A 22,952-nucleotide genomic window follows, 5' to 3' on the forward strand; every position below is an offset into this window, starting at 1 on the left:
CATCACATGCTCAGCCCAGCCACTGGACCATGGGTCATACCTAGCTCCTTAGACCAGGACTGGTCTCCCCTGAGCCTGGTTTTCTATCTGGTTCATGTTTCATATCCAACCCTTCTGCCTTCCAAAACTGCATGATACAGAATCAAACCCCAAGTGAGAACAGCTTTCTGCAGTTGCTGCATGCTTCATCCACCCAAAGTGCCAAATCTGTCTGCAAGTCAGAGAGTGGATCTGATGGATCTTATATTCCACCAGAAGCAGATCAAGGCCTTAACTGAAGCAGCAAGGACTCCCTACAACAGCAGTCTTCCTGTCCATACAGCCCTCTGTTTAAAACATCTGACAGCTACTGAACAGCAGGTTACATTATCACATAATGGAAGTTGTCACTTTAATACTGACTTGTAAAAAAAAGATCCATTATTACAGAATGTACTGTAATAAGGCAAAGATAGTACAGCTGAAAGCAAAAAAAAAGTTATAAGCTTGTTTTAGGATAAAAACAAAAGTATAATGAAATAGCAAATTACTCATCAGTGTTTGGAAAGGCAGCTACTCCATATGTGTACAATATAAAGAGTAAAAAAGAACCAAATACAGCAAAAGCAACTAAGAGGGATAAGCCAAGGAACCTTCAGGAAATAGCATTTCTTCGGAGGAATTAATCAAGTGAGCTTTATTGCAACTTTGAAACTACCCCGTGCCCAGTTCTCTCCTCAGCATTTCTCCTTGCCCTCTCTGCAGTGGCTGCTTCACATCCAGCAGGCAGCAGGACCCCAGGGAGATGGCCCAACACCCTCCCACCCTCCTCACTGCTCTCTCTCTGGCACTGGCCACCAGCTCCCCATTCACAAGCCCACCTCTGCATCTGCCCACTGCCCCTGCCCCGAGCAGGACTCCACCCTCTCACCCCACATCCCTCCTACCCCGGGCAGCCCCTTGGTCCTTTGTCCCACACAACCCACACTGGTCCCAGTATCTTCAGGATTATTTCCCCCAGATCAATGACTCCAGCACGATGAAAAGAAGAAGCACTTGTGATTGAACAATCCAATTGTTTTATTTTCACGTGTTAAGAGAACCCTATGCCTACCAGCAGAGTTCAACATAGATGGGCAGACAGAAGACTTGAATACAATTAAATACAGGAAAAATTCAACTATATACAACAAGACAGACATCTACATAATATAAAGATTTTTTCATTTTCTATGAGTTCTTGCCAATGTGAAATATTGCTGGAACTGAAATACATCAGACTTCTTTTCCCTTGAAGAAAAAAGCATGTAATGAATTTCCAATTTTTTCCCATGTACTGAGACATAATATCTGTTTTGAGATGCACAGAATTTGTGGCACTTCACAGGGTACACAAAAGCTAAAAACTTTTTGTTATAGTTTATGATATCTAAGTTTCAATTAGATCTATTTACTGAGACACTAAAGTGGTATTTACATGGAGGAAGTTGTGCAAAATCATTTAGGCTACAGCTAGTAGACTGTGAAAGATGCATGGTTAAGTGACTCACCCTCATCCTCAGTAGTAATCCCTTAAATCCTCTTCTGATCAATCCTTCCACACAGCAGCCACCCCAGGAAAATCAGCTGTAATTTACTGTTTCTTTGTTAAGCTACTGGGACAAAGTAGTTTCTGTGACCTCTATGGGTCTCTACAGTTTTAATGTTGGGCTGCTTCTCTTCACACAATTAATATTTAAGCACCAACTCTGCTTTTTGGGACACAAATGCAGCCATCACTGCCACCGCAGCATCCTGAGACAGCCATAGTCCTTGCTTACCCATGCTCATCTTACCCATGGGAGCCCACAGGAACTACCTGTGTGTAACTTTGAAGGAATCACCCTATTGCCACAATAGAGACACAGCATATTCCTGCTAACACTGAACCAAAGCCAGTCCAAACCAGGGTGGGGAAGGTACTGCATTTCTTGAGGCAGCCTTTATGTAACAAAACTCTCTTTTACTATATCCAGAAACATAATTTAAAAAAAAATAAAAAGTCAACTTTCCTTTGGGTTGCAAGGCAGCTTGAGACAGCTAATTTAGAAGAGCTTCTTTAATTAAAGGCTTCCTACAGATCCCAAGGACACCTGCGATACCTATATTAACTAAACACATCCTTCAGTTGTGCTGCATCAGGGCAGCACAGGTTCTTATGGTGGTTTCTATAAGCAACCAACTGCCAAGAGGTGGCCAACTTTAATTCTGGAAGTTTTCATACATGCACCTACCGCACCTGTGGATCAAAAACCACTGATTTTAATCATCTTGTCTACATGAAGCTGTTTGTATCAGCTCACCCTGGATTCCAGATCACTCACCCTGGATTCCGGATCAGCTCAGACATTTTAGTCTGTTCAAAGTTCAAAACAGACATTTAGAGCTCAGTCCTGGGGAAAAAGGTGACTGGGTAAGAGTGCATAAACTGGTGTATTCCTGCCTTTTCAACTAGAGAAATTGTCTTTCCTAGGAGATGCAACTGACTTATTTTTTAAAACTGCATTTAAAGAAGACTGGACCACTCTCAGGGCAAAAGGGGATGAAAAAGTGTTTGGTAGCAGAGTTCACAGCCTGTTAGAGAAAAGTTTAAAGCCTCCACTCAGTAATGGCAGTAGAGTTGTTTAATTTTCAATCCTATTCACCAGGCTCAATCCAATCAGGTATCATGGTAACAACCAGCAAGAACAGCCAAGTGAACACACTGAACTTAAAGCTTTACACTGGGAACAGCTGATACAGTAAGAAGATCTGTAGCAAATTCAGCATACAGATGAATTTGCTTCTTGTTCATTACTAGAAAGCCTAGAGAAGACTCTATTCTTGACATTTATTAGGAGAGAGTGTTACAGCACAAGTAAACCCAAGAGACCATCTCATCACATTAGAAAATAAATTCAGTGTTGGGTTTAGAATACAAGAATTCTTGGCAATTGAAACAATCAGGAATTATTTCCAAGTTGTACGTGCTGCTTTGTGTTTCTATGTACTTGGGATCTCATGGAGTTCATAAAATCATCTGCACGTTCAAATCTTCTGCTCAAAATACTTGATTACTGGTTAACAGCAGGTTCCATTATTGCATACTCTTTGTTGTCAATTTAAGACTGATTTATGAAAAAGCAACCCATCAGTACAGAACTCACTCTACTTGGGCAAAGATGATATGCAAGAAAGCAAGAGCCATGAGCTTCTTACAGGATGAAAAACAAAAGGTGTAATGAAATTTTAAGTTGCTAATCTGTCTTCTGAAAGGAAACTATTCCATACCTGTATGTGAAGGTGGGAATAATTCATAGAGTAAGAAAGAACAAAATATTCACACTCCCTTATTTAAGGATTAAAAAAAGTAGAAGGAAATAGATTAACTGCTTCCTTCCTGGTCTAGGTTGCTGGTCTAGTTTAAACACAGTCATCAATGTAGCATGATAACCAGGAACATAACAAGAAGCAACTTGGACCATAAAAAAGCTGTCTAGATACGTTCAAGTTGGTCTCCAAAAAAACCAGTTTTATTTGGATTTGCACACAACCTGCTGCTCTTTAAATCTTCAGAGAGCTGAAAATATAACATTTCCCCCAAAATCCAGTTGAGTCTGTCCTGAGAAATAAAAGTACTCATATATAAATGGGATGATACTGTCTGTGAGTGAGTTTTTTCCTGCAGGTTGGGCAAGAGTTGGCATTCCTAAGAGAATCACGGAGGCACTGACTGCAGAAGACATGGCCACATTTTGTTGACACAATCAGACGTCCACTTTGTACAATCTGGAAGAAAAGAAACCATGAGAGGCATTGGAAGTAAAGAATTCAATTTCACTGGTCTACTGCTACCATGCAAACAGGACTTACAGTATCTGGAATTGTCCTTTACTCTTAGAATAGTAAGGAACCTGAAGATGTTTCAGTGCCATCCTGCCAAGGGCTCCTCCCTCTACCCCCATCACCAAGAAGTGACTTAGACTAACAAGTTATTATGAGCTTCAAGGCAAGCTCTGTGCTTCAAGCCAGCTCTCTGTAACATCCCATACTGGCCAAGTGAGTTGTACACTCCCCCTCTGCCCCTTTCCCTCTCACACAGAACACAAAGGATGACAGCATGTGGATCCTTACCTCTGAGTAGACATCCATGCAAATTGGACAGCTAACAGTACCAGACGGCCTTTTTGTACAGAGGAAGAACAAGAAAGAACACGCAGCCATTAATTTCACTGCACATCAAGGGTTACCCACACACAAAATGTCATGTCACCATCTGAGTGCACTGACTAGCCATGATACATTTCTTTTCAACTCCTCAGTTTTGGCATGTAGTAACAAGATTGGGTCTCCCTGTCCTAAAGAAAAGGTTTTCCCTAGGGGGAAGATGCACCCAGTCACCCTGGTCTGGCACAAGAACTCAGAGCAGTCTCTTGCTCTGTTCAGCACAAAGCTCCAACAGGCCATCAATGACAGCTCTACAACAAAAGCCCTGAGCTATGCCTTGGAAACGAGTCATTCTAGAAAGGGAAGAAGCTGTCAGAAGTTCAAAAATCCCCTGCTCTAATTTAGCAACAGCCCAGTAAAATACGCATTCCAAGAACTCCTCCTTATAAAATGTAGGTCAGGAACACACTAACATGAGGAAACACTCAACCCCAAATTTCTAGTTCCAAGGCAGAAAGACCAACTCAGAGTCTGTTCCTGAGCTGTGGTTACTGATGTGCCTCTGCTGCCTTCAGCCTCCAGGACAGCAGTACTGCACACACACATAGCAACACACAGCTCAGCTGCCTAGGGAACATCCCAGCCCAAGTGCTGAATATAGCAGCTAGCAGAAATAAAGAGCTTCCTGACACTTTTCTTTACAAACTAATCTCTACTTTAAACCTTCAGAACTCTTTACCCCAAACACGTGGCTTGCTTATGTCACCACCCAGCTGAAACACAGTTTTTAATTTATTCATCAAACAGGCATAAAAAGCATGAGATGGCCTTTATCCTGTTATTGTCAAGTAGGGAGCACTACTAACATCTACCCCTAGTTTCACCTAAAGAATTTAACTCCACTTATTCTGCCATTTTTACTCCTCAAATTTTTGAGGCACCAGGTATAACACTTCAGTGACAAATTACAATTGATGATAATCTTAGAAGGATGAAGAGTCCAACATTACAGATGGCTCTGGCAATCCCCAGGACCAGGAAGGACCCTTTTGTCAATGTTAAATGCTGCCGCACTGAGTTCTTTCAGCCTTACCTACCCAGAGGAGGAAGGTGCAATCTTTAACAGAGGAGGCTGAAGGAACCAACAATTACTTTCTCATAGTATTCAATTAGTGGTATTTGTTCTCTGAAGCATTTAACAACCAAAATTTATGTATCTACAAACTCCATTGGCAAAGCACATTATGGATTAGAATAGCAGAGGACTTTTTGGTGGCGTATTTATGACCAAGTTCCCTCCTACACTGCCTTTCAGCAATCCAAAAGGCTCAAAGCACAGCAGCTTCATTTAACCCTATATTTCCCCTGCTCCTCACAGAAAAAAAATACTTTAAAAGAAGTTTATACTACAGTTCTTATGCCCTTCTGATGCCTTGGAGAGGCTACCCAAAAGAGAGGCCAGACAGAAGAATAAAGTAGGTATTTATTAAAAAGCCTTCAACAGATACACCTTGGGCAGTGCAAAGCCCCGCAGAGCCCACGGTGGACAACAGGAACGAGTTTCTCAGATGTATTAAAGTTTGGTCTATTTGCATATCAGAGGTTAATTGTCCAACTACAGTTACAGGTAATGAAGTCACATTCCTCCGGGTTGCTCCCCGCCATTAATTTTTGTTTACACTTTCTGGGGCCTGAGCTAAATGGTGTGACTTTGGTTCCCAGGCCCAGAAGGATGGTTTAGTCTGAGCAAAATGGGAAGAAAGCTAACTATCATTCTATATAGAGTTCAGAGTTATACTCTAATTCAGTACAGAATCTGAAAAATATAAAAGCTAAAAACTTAAGGCTTCACTTCAACTTGCCAAGTCACATGGACAGCGGATTTAATTTCCTTAGTCTAACACACTGCAGCAGGATTTACTCTTTCTCTGCCGAATGGGGTCTTTACTGACTCAAACAGCAAGATTCCCATCCCACACGCAAATATATCATAGCTCCATAACATCCATGGGACAGAACAAGAATTGACCATAAGAACATGACCTCCAGGATCACCCTGCGTATACCTTGGGAAGTACAGTAGCTGCTTGAAGAAAAGTAGCAACTGGCACAGTATGTAAAAAAAAGCAGGGAATGCATAAGTGTTTTTACTGGAATTTGCCAGTTTTACTATGCTGCCTGTCAGTCTTGTGATACCAAACCTCACGGACACCAACAGAAGTATTTTATATCTAACATAACTACGAGAGCTTTGTAGGAAAAGGAAATGCAATACATTATGAGCTCTGGCCTGTGACTAACTCCCAGGTCCTTGCCATACCCCAAACTCATCTTTAAGGCTGTATACAAAGCTGTAGATCTCTTTTGGGCTGACTTTTCATCCTACAGTGAAAATGGGTATCATTTGACTATCACGCAACATGGGATGTCATACTCATTCAAAGAGGGAACTGAGTAAGTGAAGGCTTCAAAGAAAGTCAGGTGATGACAAATACAGCTTAGTCCTGTCTACACAAAAGAAGCCCAGCTCAGTAGTGCTTTGGCAGGTCATGAGGCATACATACTTTGAACTTGCAGTTTCCTCCTCCAGCGGTCCCAGTTCTCGAGATGCTTTATCAGCCACATACACATCGCTATCTCTTGTTTCATCTTCATCATCACTGCTCAGTACACAGCTGTCTGACTGCCGCTGGCTTCTTAGCCTCAGATTTCTCCTTTGTCGCTGGTTCTCTGTAATTTAATTTTGTTAAATTAGCTATACTATTATCTCCCTCCCTGGAATTATCCCTGAAATGCAATATTAGACTATATTCAGCTGGGTTAAAAGCTATCTTAAAACAAACTAGTTTCCAAATATTAAGGCTGAACGTGTCCAGACATTGTGAATATTCTGCTACACACTGACACAAAACATTTGCTCTCTTCACCCCACAAACAGCTAAAACTTAATCTTGAAGATCCTCAGTGTCACACATCCCATGTGATCACACTACCTGTGAATTAATCTCCCCTATAAAGGGAAGATAATTCTGCCAATTCTTACTGATAGAAAGTGCTACAATCCTATGTTGAGGAACTGCAACAATTGCTGTGCTCTGGAAGAGAGAGGATTGAACTCAAGTTTATCTCTGCAACTCCCGTATTCATGTGGAAATAATCAAGCTACTAATAAATAAAACTACATAAAAAGTCACAAAATTAAAACCACTTCCTGCCTAAGTGTTCAGCTACAACTTTTAATGTAGGCATTTTTCACTTATTCTTGCTTCATTAAGAGCACAGAACAGATTACATTCTAGATAAGTAGCTGACACATACTAATACATCTCCAATAATGTAATCAGAACCATGTCTGAAAAATGTAAAAGATGAACTTGTTTAGATCTGTAACTATTTTAACATCTAAAGTAGAAAAACGGTTAATACTTCTCGCTGCAAAATTTGAGGCATGTTAGACTAGTGAATACTATGAGCACAAATGACTTTCTTTAGTTCCTTTACTGCAACACAGGTTAAAAAAAACTTCTGACTTTTTTTTTTTCATTCACAACCAATATTCTAGTGCTAATTAAAATTATGGCAAACTTAGGGCTTAAAGAAATTCTGTCTTTAGAAAATAATAAAAAGTATTTAGAGGAGCTTTTGATATATTTTATTTCAGATACTTTCTACAAGCTCTGATACTGACTAACAGAGACTGGATTCATTCTCTAAGGCACTGGCCAGATGTTTTAGCAATGTCCTCGGCCTTTTGCAGTTTCAATAAATGCTGCTCAAATTCATTGGAAAAGGCAAACAAAAAATAATTCTTACATTTAGGAGAATTTCATAATTGATTTTAAAATATCAACTCACCTTCAACAATCTTGCATCAATACATATGGGAAGGGAGAGAAAAGAAAATACAATTAGACTTCATTGTGCACCCCTGGTGTTACATTTAAACACCAGCTAGGCACAGCAGTTCCAACAAAATAAGCTAAGAACAGCAGGCTATTACTTTTATTTTGATTAGGAATATTAAAAGTAGTATATTAAATGCTTCACTGTAAACAACTATTTGGATGTTGATGGTTCTGCTCCCACTCCTCCAATGGAGTAGAAATAGAGGCAATCTATGAACCATCTGAGCTCACTCCTAGTTGCTCCCCCATTTCAGTTCATGCTTCAGGGTTTCAGGTGATTCTTTCCCTCTTTCTCCTCAAACAGGCCAGTGTAGCACTGATGTCCATAAACACTTCATATTATGGCAGCTGCTGAAGAAAAGAAACCCAATACCCAACCCGCTCTTGGTGAAACTGGAGCAGGGCAAACACAGATTCTGTTGTTAAGTTTGGGGCCTTTCCTTTGCAAAGGCTCAGGAATAACCCCAGCAAGAAATTCTCCTTATGTCATTCCTATTGTTTGTTTCTGCTTGGCACAGCAACAGTGGCATCTTAAAACTGAGGGGATAAACAAAACTGTCAGCTGGATCAAAGACTACTCTAGCTTTCAAAAGAGCAGGAAAAAAAAAGGTTTTTTTAAAGACTTCTTGGAGTATTAACCTGAACTTATTTTACTTATTCTTCTTTCCCTTGGCTTTTTCTTTAAATCACTGGCCTATAGGGGTATTACAAACAAATTCCTCATCAAGAGTTATCAAGCACCAGAAGGGGCTGCCCAGGGCAGCCCAGTGGCATTGGCTTGAAGTCACTATCCCTGTAGGTACTTCCAAGACTTGAAGATGTGGTGCCTATAGACATGGCTTAGTTATGGACTTGGTGATGCTGGGTGAATGGTTGGACTCGATGATCTTAGAGGTCCTTTCCAACCCAAATAATTCTATGATTCTATCTTTGATATATCTAGAAAAACTCCAACTATCAACTGCATCTCTTTATGTTACACTACTTATGACTGATCTATATAAACTTCAGGTTCTGGAGCAAAAATTTATTTTATACTACCCTATTGCTAACTGCAAGCGCACCTCCAGAGAAGCTTCTTTGTTATCAGCAACACAGGACCTTCATGCCCTGATAACACAACTCTGACCTTAAAACTTAAAGTCAGATTCTATCAGGCAACACATGAGAAAACTAATTTGACTACAATATTTAGGCAAGTGTGCTTTTCACTACTTACCACAACAGAATCATTGTGAGTTAGATCAACAACTACAGGATCAGAAGATTCACATGTGAGATCTACTACTTCTTCACCAGCTGAAAAACAAAGTTAGAATCAAGGTCAGAGATTGCAAAGGAGGAAAATTGTCAGACACTGTGTAACAGCCTGAGATTCAACCATCTCCTGCCCATCTTCTCTTCAGGAACAAGTCCAACGTTTCACTCAAGCTTTGCCCTCAGCAACCATAGAGAGCTTTGCCAGCCTGCTTTCAGCAAGCTGAAATGCAGAAAAGCAGCTAAGCTTCTCACACAATTCTGTAGAATGACTACAGCAACAGATAATTCATCTGACAGGAGAATGTTTATCACACAGAAATATAACACAAATCATACAGGATATAACAGTACTGTGCTGTGCATGTTCCCTTGAGGGATTAGGATTTCCTCATTGTCTTCAAACTTAGGAGTTCACAAATTTAGTTTGCCACTCTGCATAGTGGCAGTTGCTGTAACTCCCATCTAATCTGAATAGACATGTAGATGTTTGAACAGCTCTTGAGGACCTTTCCTGTGCAAACTCGTCTATCACTAGTGGTAAATGCACTAACAGTAACAAACCAATCCAGTTTTCAGTAGGCTTGTTGTTTAATGATGCCATACTAGACACTTCCTAAAACCACGTTTCCTTTCTTCTCCAGTAAATGGCCTAAAAACTGGCAAAAACATGTTCAGTTGGACCCAAACCCTCCAGAAGCATTTTATGTTCTTATTACTTCAAAAGAAAGCTTACCACTTTCTTCAAGTTCTATTGGCTCTGCTTCTGAAGCCATTTCAGCAGTTGAAGCCATGAGCCTGCTTCTTTTTCGAGCTTGCCTAGAATGAACTGTTCCTCCACGGCGCTTCCGTTGAGTCTAAAACAGAACAAAGGCTTAGCATTTTCTGTGCAAGCAATATTAACATAGCCCTCAATTTCACACCACCAGTGAAAGCACACAAGGGTACAGAAAACACTCCTGGAATGGCTGTAATAGTCATCAAAAGGTGGTGTGGGTTACTCTTACCTGAATTGATTCCAGCAAGGTAAAAACATCACCCCAGATCCAGATTTCTTACCAGCTGCCTCACCAAGAAAAGGCCTATCATGATGATTTGCAAATGAGAAACCAGTTCACAATTTATCAGGTTTTGCTGATACTGTGAGCATTTCTGTACTAGTGCTAGCACCTACAGTGATTAAAAATCTTCACTGAACTTACAAGAAGATTCAATATACTTATGTACCTGTGTATTAAAATAGTCCACAGAAATACAATGGAAAACAGAGCTCAAGAATCAGTTTTGCATTGACTAGAAAAATACTTACTGTGCTCATAGTGTTTCTTGATCTAAAACCACTGAAAAAGAGGTACAAACACCAAAAAAGTAATGGCAAGAAAGCTACAGCTATGATTTCCTTAGATTCCTTTAGGTAGCTCACTGATAAAAACTCCAGGTTTCTGAAGGTCAGAGGACAAAGTTCTTCCAAACCTATCAAAGAGAAGAGAGAAGGTTACCTCTCTGCAATGCTTGAATTTTCCAATACCCCCTGCTCCAAGATTTCCATTACTGAGCCACCGGCTTCTGCCCGAAGCCAGAGGGGAGGGAAGCTCCCAAGTTCAGTATGTGAGCCTCGGACACCTGCAGCTGGGCCTGAAGCCTTGGTCATTCTCACCCACGAACTAAACACCTGAAAAAGTGAGTTTGACAACTCTAGAATATTAAGAATCCCAATGGCATTGAACTGAAAAGCAACTGAATGATACTCAAGGCAATGTGTGTGGGCAGGAATCAGTGGGAATTTTGTCATTAACAGCCATGTTCAGAGAATCTCAACTCCAGATGAGCAGCTTTATTCTACAACCCATCTCCAGATTCCAACAGGTGGGAGCCAAACAGCTTGAGAGGAATTCAAAGCAAGTGAGGGAGACAAATTTCAGTTTCAAAATACTTGTAGATGTGCCGGAGAATATGGGTTCACTGTAGCTGCTCTGTTACCTGCATGTGTGCACGCCCAGCTACCTGCCAAGGGGGAGAGGTGAAAAGCATAAAGGCAGCTCTGAGTAACTGACAGGGTACTGAAGGTCCATCTTGGAGCCTGACAGTTACCCCCTGTCCAACACACAGTGCAGAGCTGGGGCTGGGCATGGTGGAGGAACCGAGAAAATACCAACGATATGTCTTGGGGTGACTGTATAGTCTGGTATCCCCTGCTGTGCTCAGATATGAGTCCTGTAGCTTCAAGTTAGATCGGGGGGTGGGGTGGGGGGGGGAAGTAGTGGAATTCTTTTGGCACCTGTGTTCAAAAACAAAGATAAGCCTCAGTTACTCCCAGCTCTCCGCTTTCTTTCACCAGAGAAAGAGACAGAGATTTTCCTTGTTTTTTAGCTAAATAAAACACGCTTGAGAAAAATGCTTACACTCAATTTGGTACTTATTATGAAGCCCAAAGATATATTTATGTATAGTTTCAAGCAACACAATACACCACTCATCAATTATCTCACATTTTTTCATTTTAAAACTGGCACAAAAGCCAAAATGAAAGTCAATATGCCTTCCTCCCACCGCCTCCCAGTTGAACCACATATGCCAGACTTAATGCTTAGTGAGTCCATGGGCACAATAGATCTCATTTTCAGAACTACCATGTGTAACACCCTCTCCCACTTTTTTTTAGAAATCTAAACTGACATGTTCAGTTTTTCTGGTAGATAAGAAATAGTCTCATGATGTCACCTGGGATGTTGAAGACTCAGGCTACCAGAGAAGGCACACTGACTTGTCTCTTGCTTCCTCAATGCAGGACTCACCTATGCAATCATTTCCATAACATTTTGCAAACAGATAACAAGAATTCTCTTTTAACACTTCATCCCACTGTTCTTAAGGTCTAAATTTCATTTCACTTGTTAAGAAAGAAAGCCTTTCTGTAAGCCTTATCAACATTCTTGGGAAGATCCTATTTTAGCAACCAGTGCAATATGACATTAAAAATGTGGCAAGGAAAGCATCCATGCAAGTGCCAGATGGCAACACACCTGAACTGGACTTTGTGGATATAAAACAAGAGCCCAATGAATCCTACATGCACTTCAGTGATCACCTTAAAGAAGCCCTCGAGGGACAAATTACCCAAGAAAAGGCAAAAAATTAATTAATGAAAAAACTGGCAGTATCTAATGCAAATCCTGAATGCAAAAAGCTACTGTATGCCCTTCCACCTGAGCCTGACCCAACTTTAATGCAAATGATCGAGGCCTGGAAGCACCTCAGGATGCCAGAACACTCAGCTGCCCTACGAGCTCAGGCAGTGAGTCAAGGAGTGGTAGAGGCTTTTACAGCAATGCAAATTATCCCTCAAGGACCACAACAACAAGGTCCTGGCCCATGTTATGAATGCAGCAAATATAAAAATTTTAGAAAAATTTAGAAAATTTAGAAATTTTAGCATTTTAGAAAACACTGCATCCAGAAGGAGCAAATCCTAAGGTTCCAACATGTTCTAGGTGCAAAAAAGGTTACCAGCAAAAAATGTAAAACCATACCTACAGCCATTGCAAGAACATCTGCAAGAAGAGTTCCAAAAAAAAATCCCGGAGGGAAGAAGAGACAGAGACATCCAAAGTCAGATCTACAGACAACAATTCCTAACTGTTTGCCCATTGTTAAAATTTCTCAAGTCTATCACAGATTACCATCCAGGACATGGCTTTCAAAAGACTCCTGCTCATCATATTTCGTGTATCTGAGATACTGCTCCTAGCTAAAGGTTGGATAGTTCTGCAGCCAAAGCAAGATTTATGGTAACTTTCGCCAACATAACCCAGCAGGAAACCCTGTCTTTCAGTTGCCAACCAAAAAAACCCCTTTTCAACACGTTTAGTAGGGTTGTCAATGGATGTGTGGCCAATACCAGAGGATACCATCCATGTTATGCAGGGTAATAGTCCTGACAGCATATGGGATCATAACCCTGTAGATGTCTGGGACTATTGGGCCCTTGACCTCCCTCATGCACCATTAGAGCCTCAAGAGTTAGAGCTTCTTGGTTCTATTAAAATGGATTTCTGCTTTAAGTTTCAATATAAGGAGAGAAGTAAATCAGTGATGTGGGATGGTATTAACCTCCAATATGTACACATGAATAAGACAGCAGCATGGGATGTTTCCCCTCACCACCTCATATATAGAAATGAAAGCTTATGGTGCAATTACACTTCACCTACCCCCTCCTGATCTAGTGGCAAACTCCTTCAACTACCACCAGGAATGTGTCTCATTTGTGGGGATCGGGCATGGCCTGCCATTCCATTGTGGGGTGGACCATGTAGTTTGGGCAGGCTTACTCTACTAACACCCAACCTTATAACAACTCACAATAAAAAGGCATGACAATTGACACGTGAAAAACTATTTCTCCGTCAATTTGAATTAGAATGTAAAGAAATAATCTATTGGAGCAAGAAGAAAAGAATAGCAGCATCCCTACTGGCTCCTTGGGTTGCTGCAGCAAAGGCTTTGAAACAATTAGACAGTTTAGGGTGTTGGCTGAGTAAGCAAACCAACACTACATCGATCGCATTGAATTATTAACCAACATAGCATTAGACATGCCACTCTACAGAACAGGGCTACTACAGACTTCTACTACTGGCACAAGGACACAACTGCAAAGATTTTGAGGGGATGTACTAGACAATACACTGGAGCATCAACTATTGAAGGAAGGAGTTAAGAAACTACAAAAGGAAGACAATAAGGACTGGTTAAACGGACTGTTCAAGAGTTGGGGTTTATCGGGTTGGCTGTTATCTGTTGTCAAGGAGGGATTGTTGGTTCTTATGGTAGTTGTTATTGTGTTAACATTATTACCATTGTTAACATCTTTGGTAAGTTGTCTCTTGAAGGTCTTTAAGAACTCCTTACAATCAGTTTTTAGTGTTCAATGGAAAGGGGGAGATGTGGGAGTTGGACTGGCAGGGACTGACAGTGAGTTGGCCTTGGCCGACCATGAAGTGAGCATCAACCTAAGACCATGGGAAATGAGATGCTACGAAGGGAAACATCTGGTCAGACCATGGAGAGAAGGATGAGATTATGGAAATGGGTATGTTAATATATTGGTTCCATGTAAGGTAATGTTCTGAGTGCTTGTTGATTGGTTAGTCATGTTTTACACATAAGGTTCATTAATGTTCATTGGTTCTGATACAAAGGTTCTATATTGTCACGTTTACCCCACTGAGGGGTCTTTTGAGGTTGTCCCACACTGTATTCAGCTTACGTTCTTTTGTTGTCTCAGCATTATTAATTTATTTTCCAGGCTTACTTGATCATTCCCGTCCCTATTTCATTTGCCACCTGGCTGGCCCAGTTCAAGTCACATCACCGGCACCAGAAGAGGGAGGGGAAGGAGGAGATACAGCACAAGGGATGCAAGGGACAGAACCATCCCTAAGCCTTACATATCTGCTCTTTCAAAATAACTGCTTCAAGACAAGCTACTATCTCATTGACCAGCAAGAAATTAAACGAAAAATTATTTAGGTAAACCAGTTTTCTGCACACAGCAAGAGAATGAACAAGAGTGAGCAACACATGAGGTATATTAAGAAGTTAGTTAGATTATTAGTAAGTTTTATTTCACCAAGAAAGCCAACAGACATTCTCCTCCATTCCCCTCAGATATAGAATTGGAAAAAATACCTGGACATCAAAAAGCTGGTCAGTTGGTGCACACAGCTGAGAAATAGAAAGAGATGATCTTTATATAAAGCTTATTTTAAATTACAAGTTGCCAGAACTGTTTTTAAATAGAATCTTTCAGAACAACAACACTGACCTATCTGCACTGCTGAAAGACAGCAAAAAATGAGCCTATTGTATTCATCAGGCAGCATGAGTTTAAATGTAAAATACCCAGGTGGTTTCACAAGACATGGTGCTTTTCAGACTTAACACTCAATACAAGCCAGTGCAATGGTTTTTTAACCAAGTATCTCTAGGAAGGGTCAAAAACATTGCAGGGAACACCTGTGATGATTCTAAACAAAAACTTGTACAGATTCTCTTTGGCTATGAGTGACTTAAATGCCAAAGGAGAGCTGTAACAGAAGAAAAATTAACCCAACCAACCAACTTAAATTTTAAAGTTATGCTGAAAATTGAAGTAACACACAAAAGAAGACATGCTAAGACCATCCTATCCACTTTAAATACTCACACACTTCTTTATCCATAAATAAAAAAACAGATTATTTACAGGATTACTGTAATGTCTGTGAACATAGGATTACTCTGAAATGTCTGAGGCTCTCGTGTCAATCCTCAACTGCAGTAGAGGACAGAATCACCTTTTGACCTAAGTGACAGAGCACACTGCTGCTCTTTATATGGTTTAATTTTCTGAATCTTAGAACACTGACAATTGGGTTTCTTTAATTAATGCAGAGAGTACATATAAGGTTCAAATGTTACAGCTATTGATAGCTCCAAACCTCTTCAGAAGCTGCTTCTGAAGAATTGAGAATAGATACCCACAGGGAAGCCATCACTGTAAAACTACCTCAAAGCATCACAGGTAGGTTCATCAATATCAACATGGCTCATCTCAGGAAAGTCCTGTTTACTAAGAAAATCCAATTGCTGGAATTTATTAAGACTCTGGAAGGAGCCTTATGATCCAGTAATATTTTTGTTTTGTAAGAACACACCTTTTCTGTGGGGCTATAGATTTCCACATTATTGGCTTATTTGGGAAACCTCATTGAACATCAACAGCCCAAACATTCTCAAAACAAAGCAGATTTTACTTACAACACAGATCAAGTTTAGTAATGTACAGGAACAGGATATACACATTGCACATTGAGAGATACACTCACCTAGAAGAATTCCTTAAAAATCTTCAAAACTGTAGGATTACTTAATTTAATAAAAGAGTTTGTTAAACAGGACTGGACAGCCCAAGTTAATGATAAGGCTTGTAACGCTCTTCCTCCAGCAGTCATTATGAAACCACCCACCACCAAGTCTCCCAGGAGTTGATAATACAAGGAATTACTGCAGCAACCTCCCCCCCTCAACCCATAGACATCCAGTGACCTCACTCACAGCTTTAGCTGCAGTTGTCTTATAACAAGATGCATGCAGACATCAATTCGAAATTCTAAAATTATTAAAATTATTTATTAAAAAGTAAAAAGACTTTTCTTTGTGTAAAAACTTAGCAGATCAACTTAGCAAGCCAATACTTCTAATCTTTACAGACTTTCTACTGCTTCACTGCAAGATGGTACAGTACCAGAAAAGGCCACTCCCCTTCCTGTGATATCCAGAGTTCTGCACATGCAGTTATTGTTCCTAAGCAGTGCTGATCTCAGAACAAATACTATTTGTATTTCAAACACTTCAAGTACCAACTTTTCTCTGTACTCGAGAAAAAAGAAGGTCAAGCTATTTAAATTAAGAATGTTTACACTTCAGTAAGGGTAACTACTGGTATTCATCATTTAAGTCTCTTGTTTTTTTCTCGACAAAAAAGTCAACATTTTCACATAGTTGAAGCTGAGCTAATTAAACATGTTCAAATTACCACTCAAAAACAAATTATTCTCTAGAATACTGAAAACTTTTCTTGTACCACTCTCAAAATGAAGTCTTGGCCTCCCACATGAATGGAGGCAAATTGTCTGAAGCAAGAGATAGACATTTTCCTTGTCTCACTACCACAAATAAGACTTAAGCTCATATTCTTGCTCACATTCATCACAACAAATACACTGAAGTACCTGCTTGAAGAAACCAATATTGTCAATCCAAAAATTGGGAATGTGCAAGGCACAGCTGACAACACCATTACATGTTGAACTTGTCAAAATGGGATATCCAAACTACGCCTTAAGTTTTATATTTTTTCAGATCCTATACCAGATTAGTGTATAACTCTGAACTTCACATAGAGTTTTAGCAAGTTCTCATCACAGTTTGGTCAGACAAAAAAATCCTTCCAGGCCTGAAAACCAAGGTCACACCATCACAGCCTCAGGCCCAAAAAGTATAAAGAAAAGTAAACTGGGGAGGGAGCAAACTGGGGGAATATGACTTCATTACCTGAAGCTTAACTGGGCAATTAACCCCTGATATGCACACAGACCAAACTTATATTAGCCACTTTATTCTGTCTAGCCTCTGTTCTACATAGGCAGTTCAAGCCATCCCCATGCCAGTAAGACCTTGCTTCTCATTTCTACTCCAGATGTCTCTTTGTACCCCTAACAACAGGAAACACTGAACCAAAGATGCATCTGCATAACAAGATTTTTGTCCTCAGAAGATGCACACACCAGGCACAAAGTGCTACTCTTTTTTTTTTTTTTTTTAACCATGGAGAACACTAATCTTTTACTTTTTTAAAGCTTCCTACCCAGTATTTCCAGTACTATTTAAGATGCTCTCATTTTCTCAAATGCACTACACCAGCTTCACCAACTTTAGTGAAAAAAGAAGCTGAGTCTCTGTTATCCAAATTAGGTAAAACGCCCCACACTAAAAGAGCTTGGTGAGAGGCATCATAAGAAGAGTATAGAAAAGAGATAACCAGCTTACCAGAGAGATACACCAGTCTGCCTGCTCTAAGCAGGCAGCTACATCTACAAATATGACATATTCATGAATAACCTAAAAAACCCGGAACAGTTCCAAAAACAACCAAGAAATCCCCTAAACCCACCCACAGAACAAAACACGCTAAACCTTTTCATCGGCCATATGCCCTATTGCAGACACAGAAAAAGAAAACGATACTGGCCAGAAGAATAGCTCACTGCTCTTACTTGCACAAGTTTCTATGAGAGACGCCACAACTCGCTTTCAGTAGACCCAAAAACCAAATACGGAAGAAAGAAAAAAAAAAAAAGAAAACAACAACTATCTGAGTGCTTCCACATCCTGTAATGAAGTGCAGGTGCGGGCTGAGGTAGGCGAGGAACATTCCCCCCGCTCCTGCTGTCACACAAAATGGGAGGGCAGAGCGACAACTTCATGCAGCTACATCCACCGAGCCTCGGCTGTTCCTCCGGAGAAGAACAGACCCATCTTCCCGGGAAGAGGGGGCAGGAGCGGCACTAGCCCCAGCCGTGCCCGCACCTCGGCGCTGCGGCCGCCCGCCGGTCAGGGCAGGGCAGGGCAGAGGCGGCGGAGCCGGCCCGGAACACCCGGCCGGGCCCGGGAGAGCGGACCCGGCACGCGGCTCTCGGCGGGGAATGCGGGGGAGCCCCTCAGACAGGGCCGCACCCGGGGGAGCGGCTGGGACACCGTCCTCAGGCCAGAGCGCAGGCGGCGCCGGCCCAGCCGGCAGGAACGGCCGCATCTCCTCCGCTCCCCCCACTGCGGCCGGGAACGGCTGCTTCCCCTTCCGCTTCCCCCTCCCTTTCTCCTTCCATTCCCTTCCCGTTCCTCTCCCTCACCTGCCGCCCCGGACCCTCAGGCAAGCGGGAGGGACGGAGTCGGTAGACCCGCTCCCCCCCGGCCGAGCCCCCGGCCCGCCGCACTCACCTCAGAGCCGGCCGGCAGCGGCGCACGGCAGCGCCCGCCCCCGCGCGCCCACCATTGGCGGAGCCGCCGCCCTGCGCTCGCGGAGTGGTGGATACGCTCGTCAATCAGACAGCGAGTGGAGGGGCGGCCCCACCTCCTCTGCTGCCGCGGGGCATGCTGGGAGTTGTAGTTCCGCGCGGGCCTGGGGCCTGTGCGGGGCTGTCGGGGCTCGCTGAGTTCTCTCGCCACCGCTCGGGAAACGTCGCCTGCTCCTCGGGTTACTTCGGCCCTGACAGACCCTGAAAGGGGCAGCCGAAGCCAGCCCGTGCTTTTGCTCTGTTCTCCTGGAGCTGTTGTACCTGGAGGTGGAGTGTGTGTGGGCTCTGGGGTGGTGTTTTCCACTCTCCTCCCCGCCCCCCCCGCCCTTCCCCCCCGTCCTCTGGAAACGTTTCACAGAATGTCAGAATCGTAGAATCAATTAGGTCGGGAAAGACCTTTGATGTCATCAAGTCCAACTGATGACTGAACACCACCACATCAACCAGAGTGTTATAAACTGCTCATGCAGAAGTTAATGGACCTCTGTGGTGCTTACTGTGCCTTGTGACAAGCCAAGCCAGCCCAATCCAGTTCCTTCAGAAACATTGTGCAGCTTTTATACCAAGGGCAGAAAACACCGCCATACGTGGCTGATCACCAGGGGTTCCTAAAGACCCTGAAGAGGGTTAATGGGCAAACCCAGGCAACCTCATATCTAACACTTCTCTAATTAACATGTGTGGACACTGCTGAAAGCCTAGGCAAATTTTAGCCAGGCCTTTTCTCAGGTTCTGAGCTTCTTTTCCAGGCCATGACACTTTCCCAGGCAGGATTCTCCCCAGGATGATAGCTTGCTTACAAATAGAAAGGAATTAATAAACATAAGATTAGCACCTGGTATTGACTGTGTCTTGAGGGAAGCTGTCTGAGGAGCAGCTGAGGGCACTTGTTCTGTTCAGAAGAAGACCTTGAGAAGACAGAGACCTTACTGCAGATACAGGTATGAGGGGAAGAAGAGGGGCAGACACTGATCGCTGCTCTTTGGTGAGTGGCAGGACCCAAGGGAATGGCTCGAAGCTGTGTCAGGGGAGGTTTAGGTTGAATATTAGAAACAGGTTCTTCACCCAGGGGGTGGTTGGGCAGTGGAATAGTTTCCCCAGGAAAGTGGTGACAGTCCCAAGCCTGACAGAGCTGAAGGAGTGTTTGGACAATGCTCTCAGGACAATTACATGATGTGATTCTTGGGGATGCGGCTGTGCAGGGCCAGGAGGTGGGCTCAATGATCCTTGTGCATTCCTTCCAATTCAGCATATTCTGTGGTTCTGTGATCCCTGCCTAATAAACACATAGATCACCTTCAGCCAGCCATGCACATTAGGCCAAGTTACCCCCTGTGCATTCAGCACTGTAATAAAGTAATGCCTGCTTCTTAACACTGTATTGATGTTAAGGACATGACCATGGCCACGTCCAGTCTTTCCTTAAACAACCCCAGCGATGTGACTCCATCACCTCCCTGGGCAGTCCATTTCAATATCTAATCACCCCTTCTGTGAAGAAATTCTTTTTCTCAGTGTGTTTCCAAAAGACTGAGCCAACATTGTGGGAGTTTGTTACCTCTCACCCATGGAATAATACTCCACCTCCAATGTCTAACTCATAAACACTTGCAGAGGTCTTTCAAGGCCCTCACCTCACTATCAAAAGGGTTTTTCTCAACATTTTTACCTTAGTGCAATAAGCAGCCCATCCTTCTCTGGATTTTTACTGCCCTGTGCCTGGCAATTGGGCTGTTTGTAGATGAACTGGTAGCTTCCCCTAGTGACTTGTCTTCTCCTCCTCTGGGTGAGGAGTGCTTGAGATTTCTATTAAGTATTTTTTCCTTGCCATCCGAAAACAACAATCTCTGTGTCTTTAATTTCATTTAAATAATAAAACACCTGTGCTCTCCAGGGCAGTTTGGATTACCTGGCATGGCAGTCACTGAGCATGAGCTTTCCCTCGTTCCTGAGGCTGATGTGGAAGAGGCAGCCAAATGCCACCAGCAGTGACTGTGTTACCTGAGTGCGGAGCACCCGATGTCCAGTGCCTGTCACGTGGCAAAACCCCTTGGTCTTTCTCAGGTAATCTGGGCTTTGTTACACCTCCTTGCACTGTAGTGGCATGTGAAGGCTTCTGTGCTCTGGCTGTTTGTGCTGAAATGAGAGATCCCTGGAATGTGGACCTTCCAGCGCTATAAATGTTTCTTTATGTGTCCGTCACTGTGATCAGACAAGTGCAACCTCTGATTTTGTTACTCTGTTTTGATGGATGATTTCAGAGTCAGCCTTGTTCACTCAGTCTCCTCTTCTTGGCTGCAAATGGTGTAACAAATGTGTGAATGAATGAATCATGAATTATTCATCCACCTGTGTTTCTGTGAAGCAAGTGTAGAGGCATTGCTCACTCAGTTATCGGTGTGTGGCTGCACCAGGTGCCGGATGGTCCCTGCCACAGGTACCAGCTGAGGCAGCAAGTCTCAGGGAGCTGTGTGGCTTCACAGCTCACCTGGCTCCAGGGGCATTGCAGCTGCTTTTGTAACACAAGGCTAACAGGTCCCACCAGGCCTTTGATGACTCTGCATTGCTCACCTCATGTTTCCATCTACCACACAGGAATACGAGGGAACGTCTCTAGAAGCCAGGGGCAGAGTGGTTCTGGATAGGATCTGCTGTGTTCAGCATCAAGTTATACCCATTTGTCAGGAGAAAGGTGGTCTTTTTAATGTTATTCTGTAGCAAGACCTGTCATCACCGAAAAATCAAAAAGCTATATTGATACAATAATACCAATATAGGAATATATTGGTATTTTCTTCAAAACACATTCTTCTACATTCCTCAAAATGTTGATTCTGAAGATGACTTTATGCGTCAGATCCCAAAGTAGCAATAGGGCTACTTGTGACTCTGAAGGCAAAAATTCCACAGCTGGAGTATTGAGATTCCTTTCATTTGAGAACAAAGAAAATATAGAGATGGAAATAATTCTGAATCAGCTTGATTGCAATTCAATAAGAATTTTGAAAACTTGGTCCAAAATCACAGGGGAAAAAGCCAGCAGTGTGATGGGGTTTTGAAATTTCCATGACCTCAAGATCTGCTTAATGATGTTTTTTTTTTTTTTTCCCTTTTCTAAATTCTTATGAAAAAGTTTGAGAACTACTCAGCCATGCAGTATCCTAGACCATGAGTATCAGCTGTTAATTGCTGGCTTCTGGAAAATCAAGGTGTTAGAGTCACCAATTAGCTTTGTTGCTCTGGAATACAGTGCAAAAGAATGCTGAACAACTACAAAGGAAGACAAACTCCCTCCCACCAAGGGTTAATCTTTTAAAGATATACAATACTGTATAGACATGGTATAATCAGTTTCAGTCCTCTTTTCTATCTAGTTCTACTTTTATGACTCCTGCTTTTCACTCTCCTGTGTTCCTTAACTCCTGCTATGGAGCATGAGCCCTACCTGCATTGCCTTTGTGGACTACTAGAGCATTTACTTGGAGTGAAAAATACAGCACATTTTATCAACTTGCGGGTTGTGGAAGTGATCTTCACAGCTAGATGGCAATAAAAGAATTCTGTTAGACCTCCTTCAATAAAAAGTGAGAAAGGCAATGTTGTGAGAGCATTACAAGCAGCTGCTCGACTCTAATGTCAGTGAGAGTCTCCTTCCATTTAAATATTTGCAATAGCCATAATTAAACACTTAGTAACTGGCATTGAGTTAAAATAGAAATACATTACATAGTCTTACTGCTAGGCAGATTTTAATTCTGATTTATATCCCCCTTGGCTTTGTGCTTTTGTGATTTAAAGTCTGTTTTACACAGTATAGAAATTGTCAGAGGGCAAATTATCTTTTAGGTGAGTAACAATTTTGCTTTCTCTGGAAGCAGCTCCCTAAAGAGATCAATGTTATGTTCTTCTTTTATTGTTTAAAGACTGAAGAAATTTATGTCTGCAAATAGAGGGACAGTCTGCCTCGGTCACTGAATCTAGATTCTAGCTTCTAGAGGCTTTCACATCA

The 22,952-nt window shown here is 42.1% G+C and overlaps 1 protein-coding gene across 2 annotated transcripts; it reads right to left on the reverse strand.

Moving 5' to 3' along the window:
• Positions 1–1,030: 1,030 nt before the first annotated feature.
• On the reverse strand, positions 1,031–18,869 carry RNF4 (ring finger protein 4). Of its 2 annotated transcripts, none has more exons than XM_056490030.1 (8): positions 18,779–18,869; positions 10,636–10,799; positions 10,063–10,183; positions 9,289–9,368; positions 8,020–8,029; positions 6,729–6,894; positions 4,132–4,180; positions 1,031–3,786 (listed from the first exon to the last, which is right to left on the reverse strand). In XM_056490030.1, the coding sequence occupies exons 2-8, from the start codon at positions 10,642–10,644 to the stop codon at positions 3,637–3,639; spliced, it is 585 nt and encodes a 194-aa protein (XP_056346005.1). In that variant the 5' UTR covers positions 10,645–10,799; positions 18,779–18,869; the 3' UTR covers positions 1,031–3,636. The 2 variants fall into 2 exon arrangements, with proteins under 2 accessions (XP_056346005.1, XP_056346007.1); XM_056490032.1 differs by lacking the exon at positions 18,779–18,869 and adding an exon at positions 18,459–18,665.
• Positions 18,870–22,952: the final 4,083 nt, after the last annotated feature.

The sequence above is a fragment of the Oenanthe melanoleuca genome, chromosome 4 (genome assembly GCF_029582105.1).
Source record: "Oenanthe melanoleuca isolate GR-GAL-2019-014 chromosome 4, OMel1.0, whole genome shotgun sequence".
NCBI lineage: Eukaryota > Metazoa > Chordata > Aves > Passeriformes > Muscicapidae > Oenanthe > Oenanthe melanoleuca.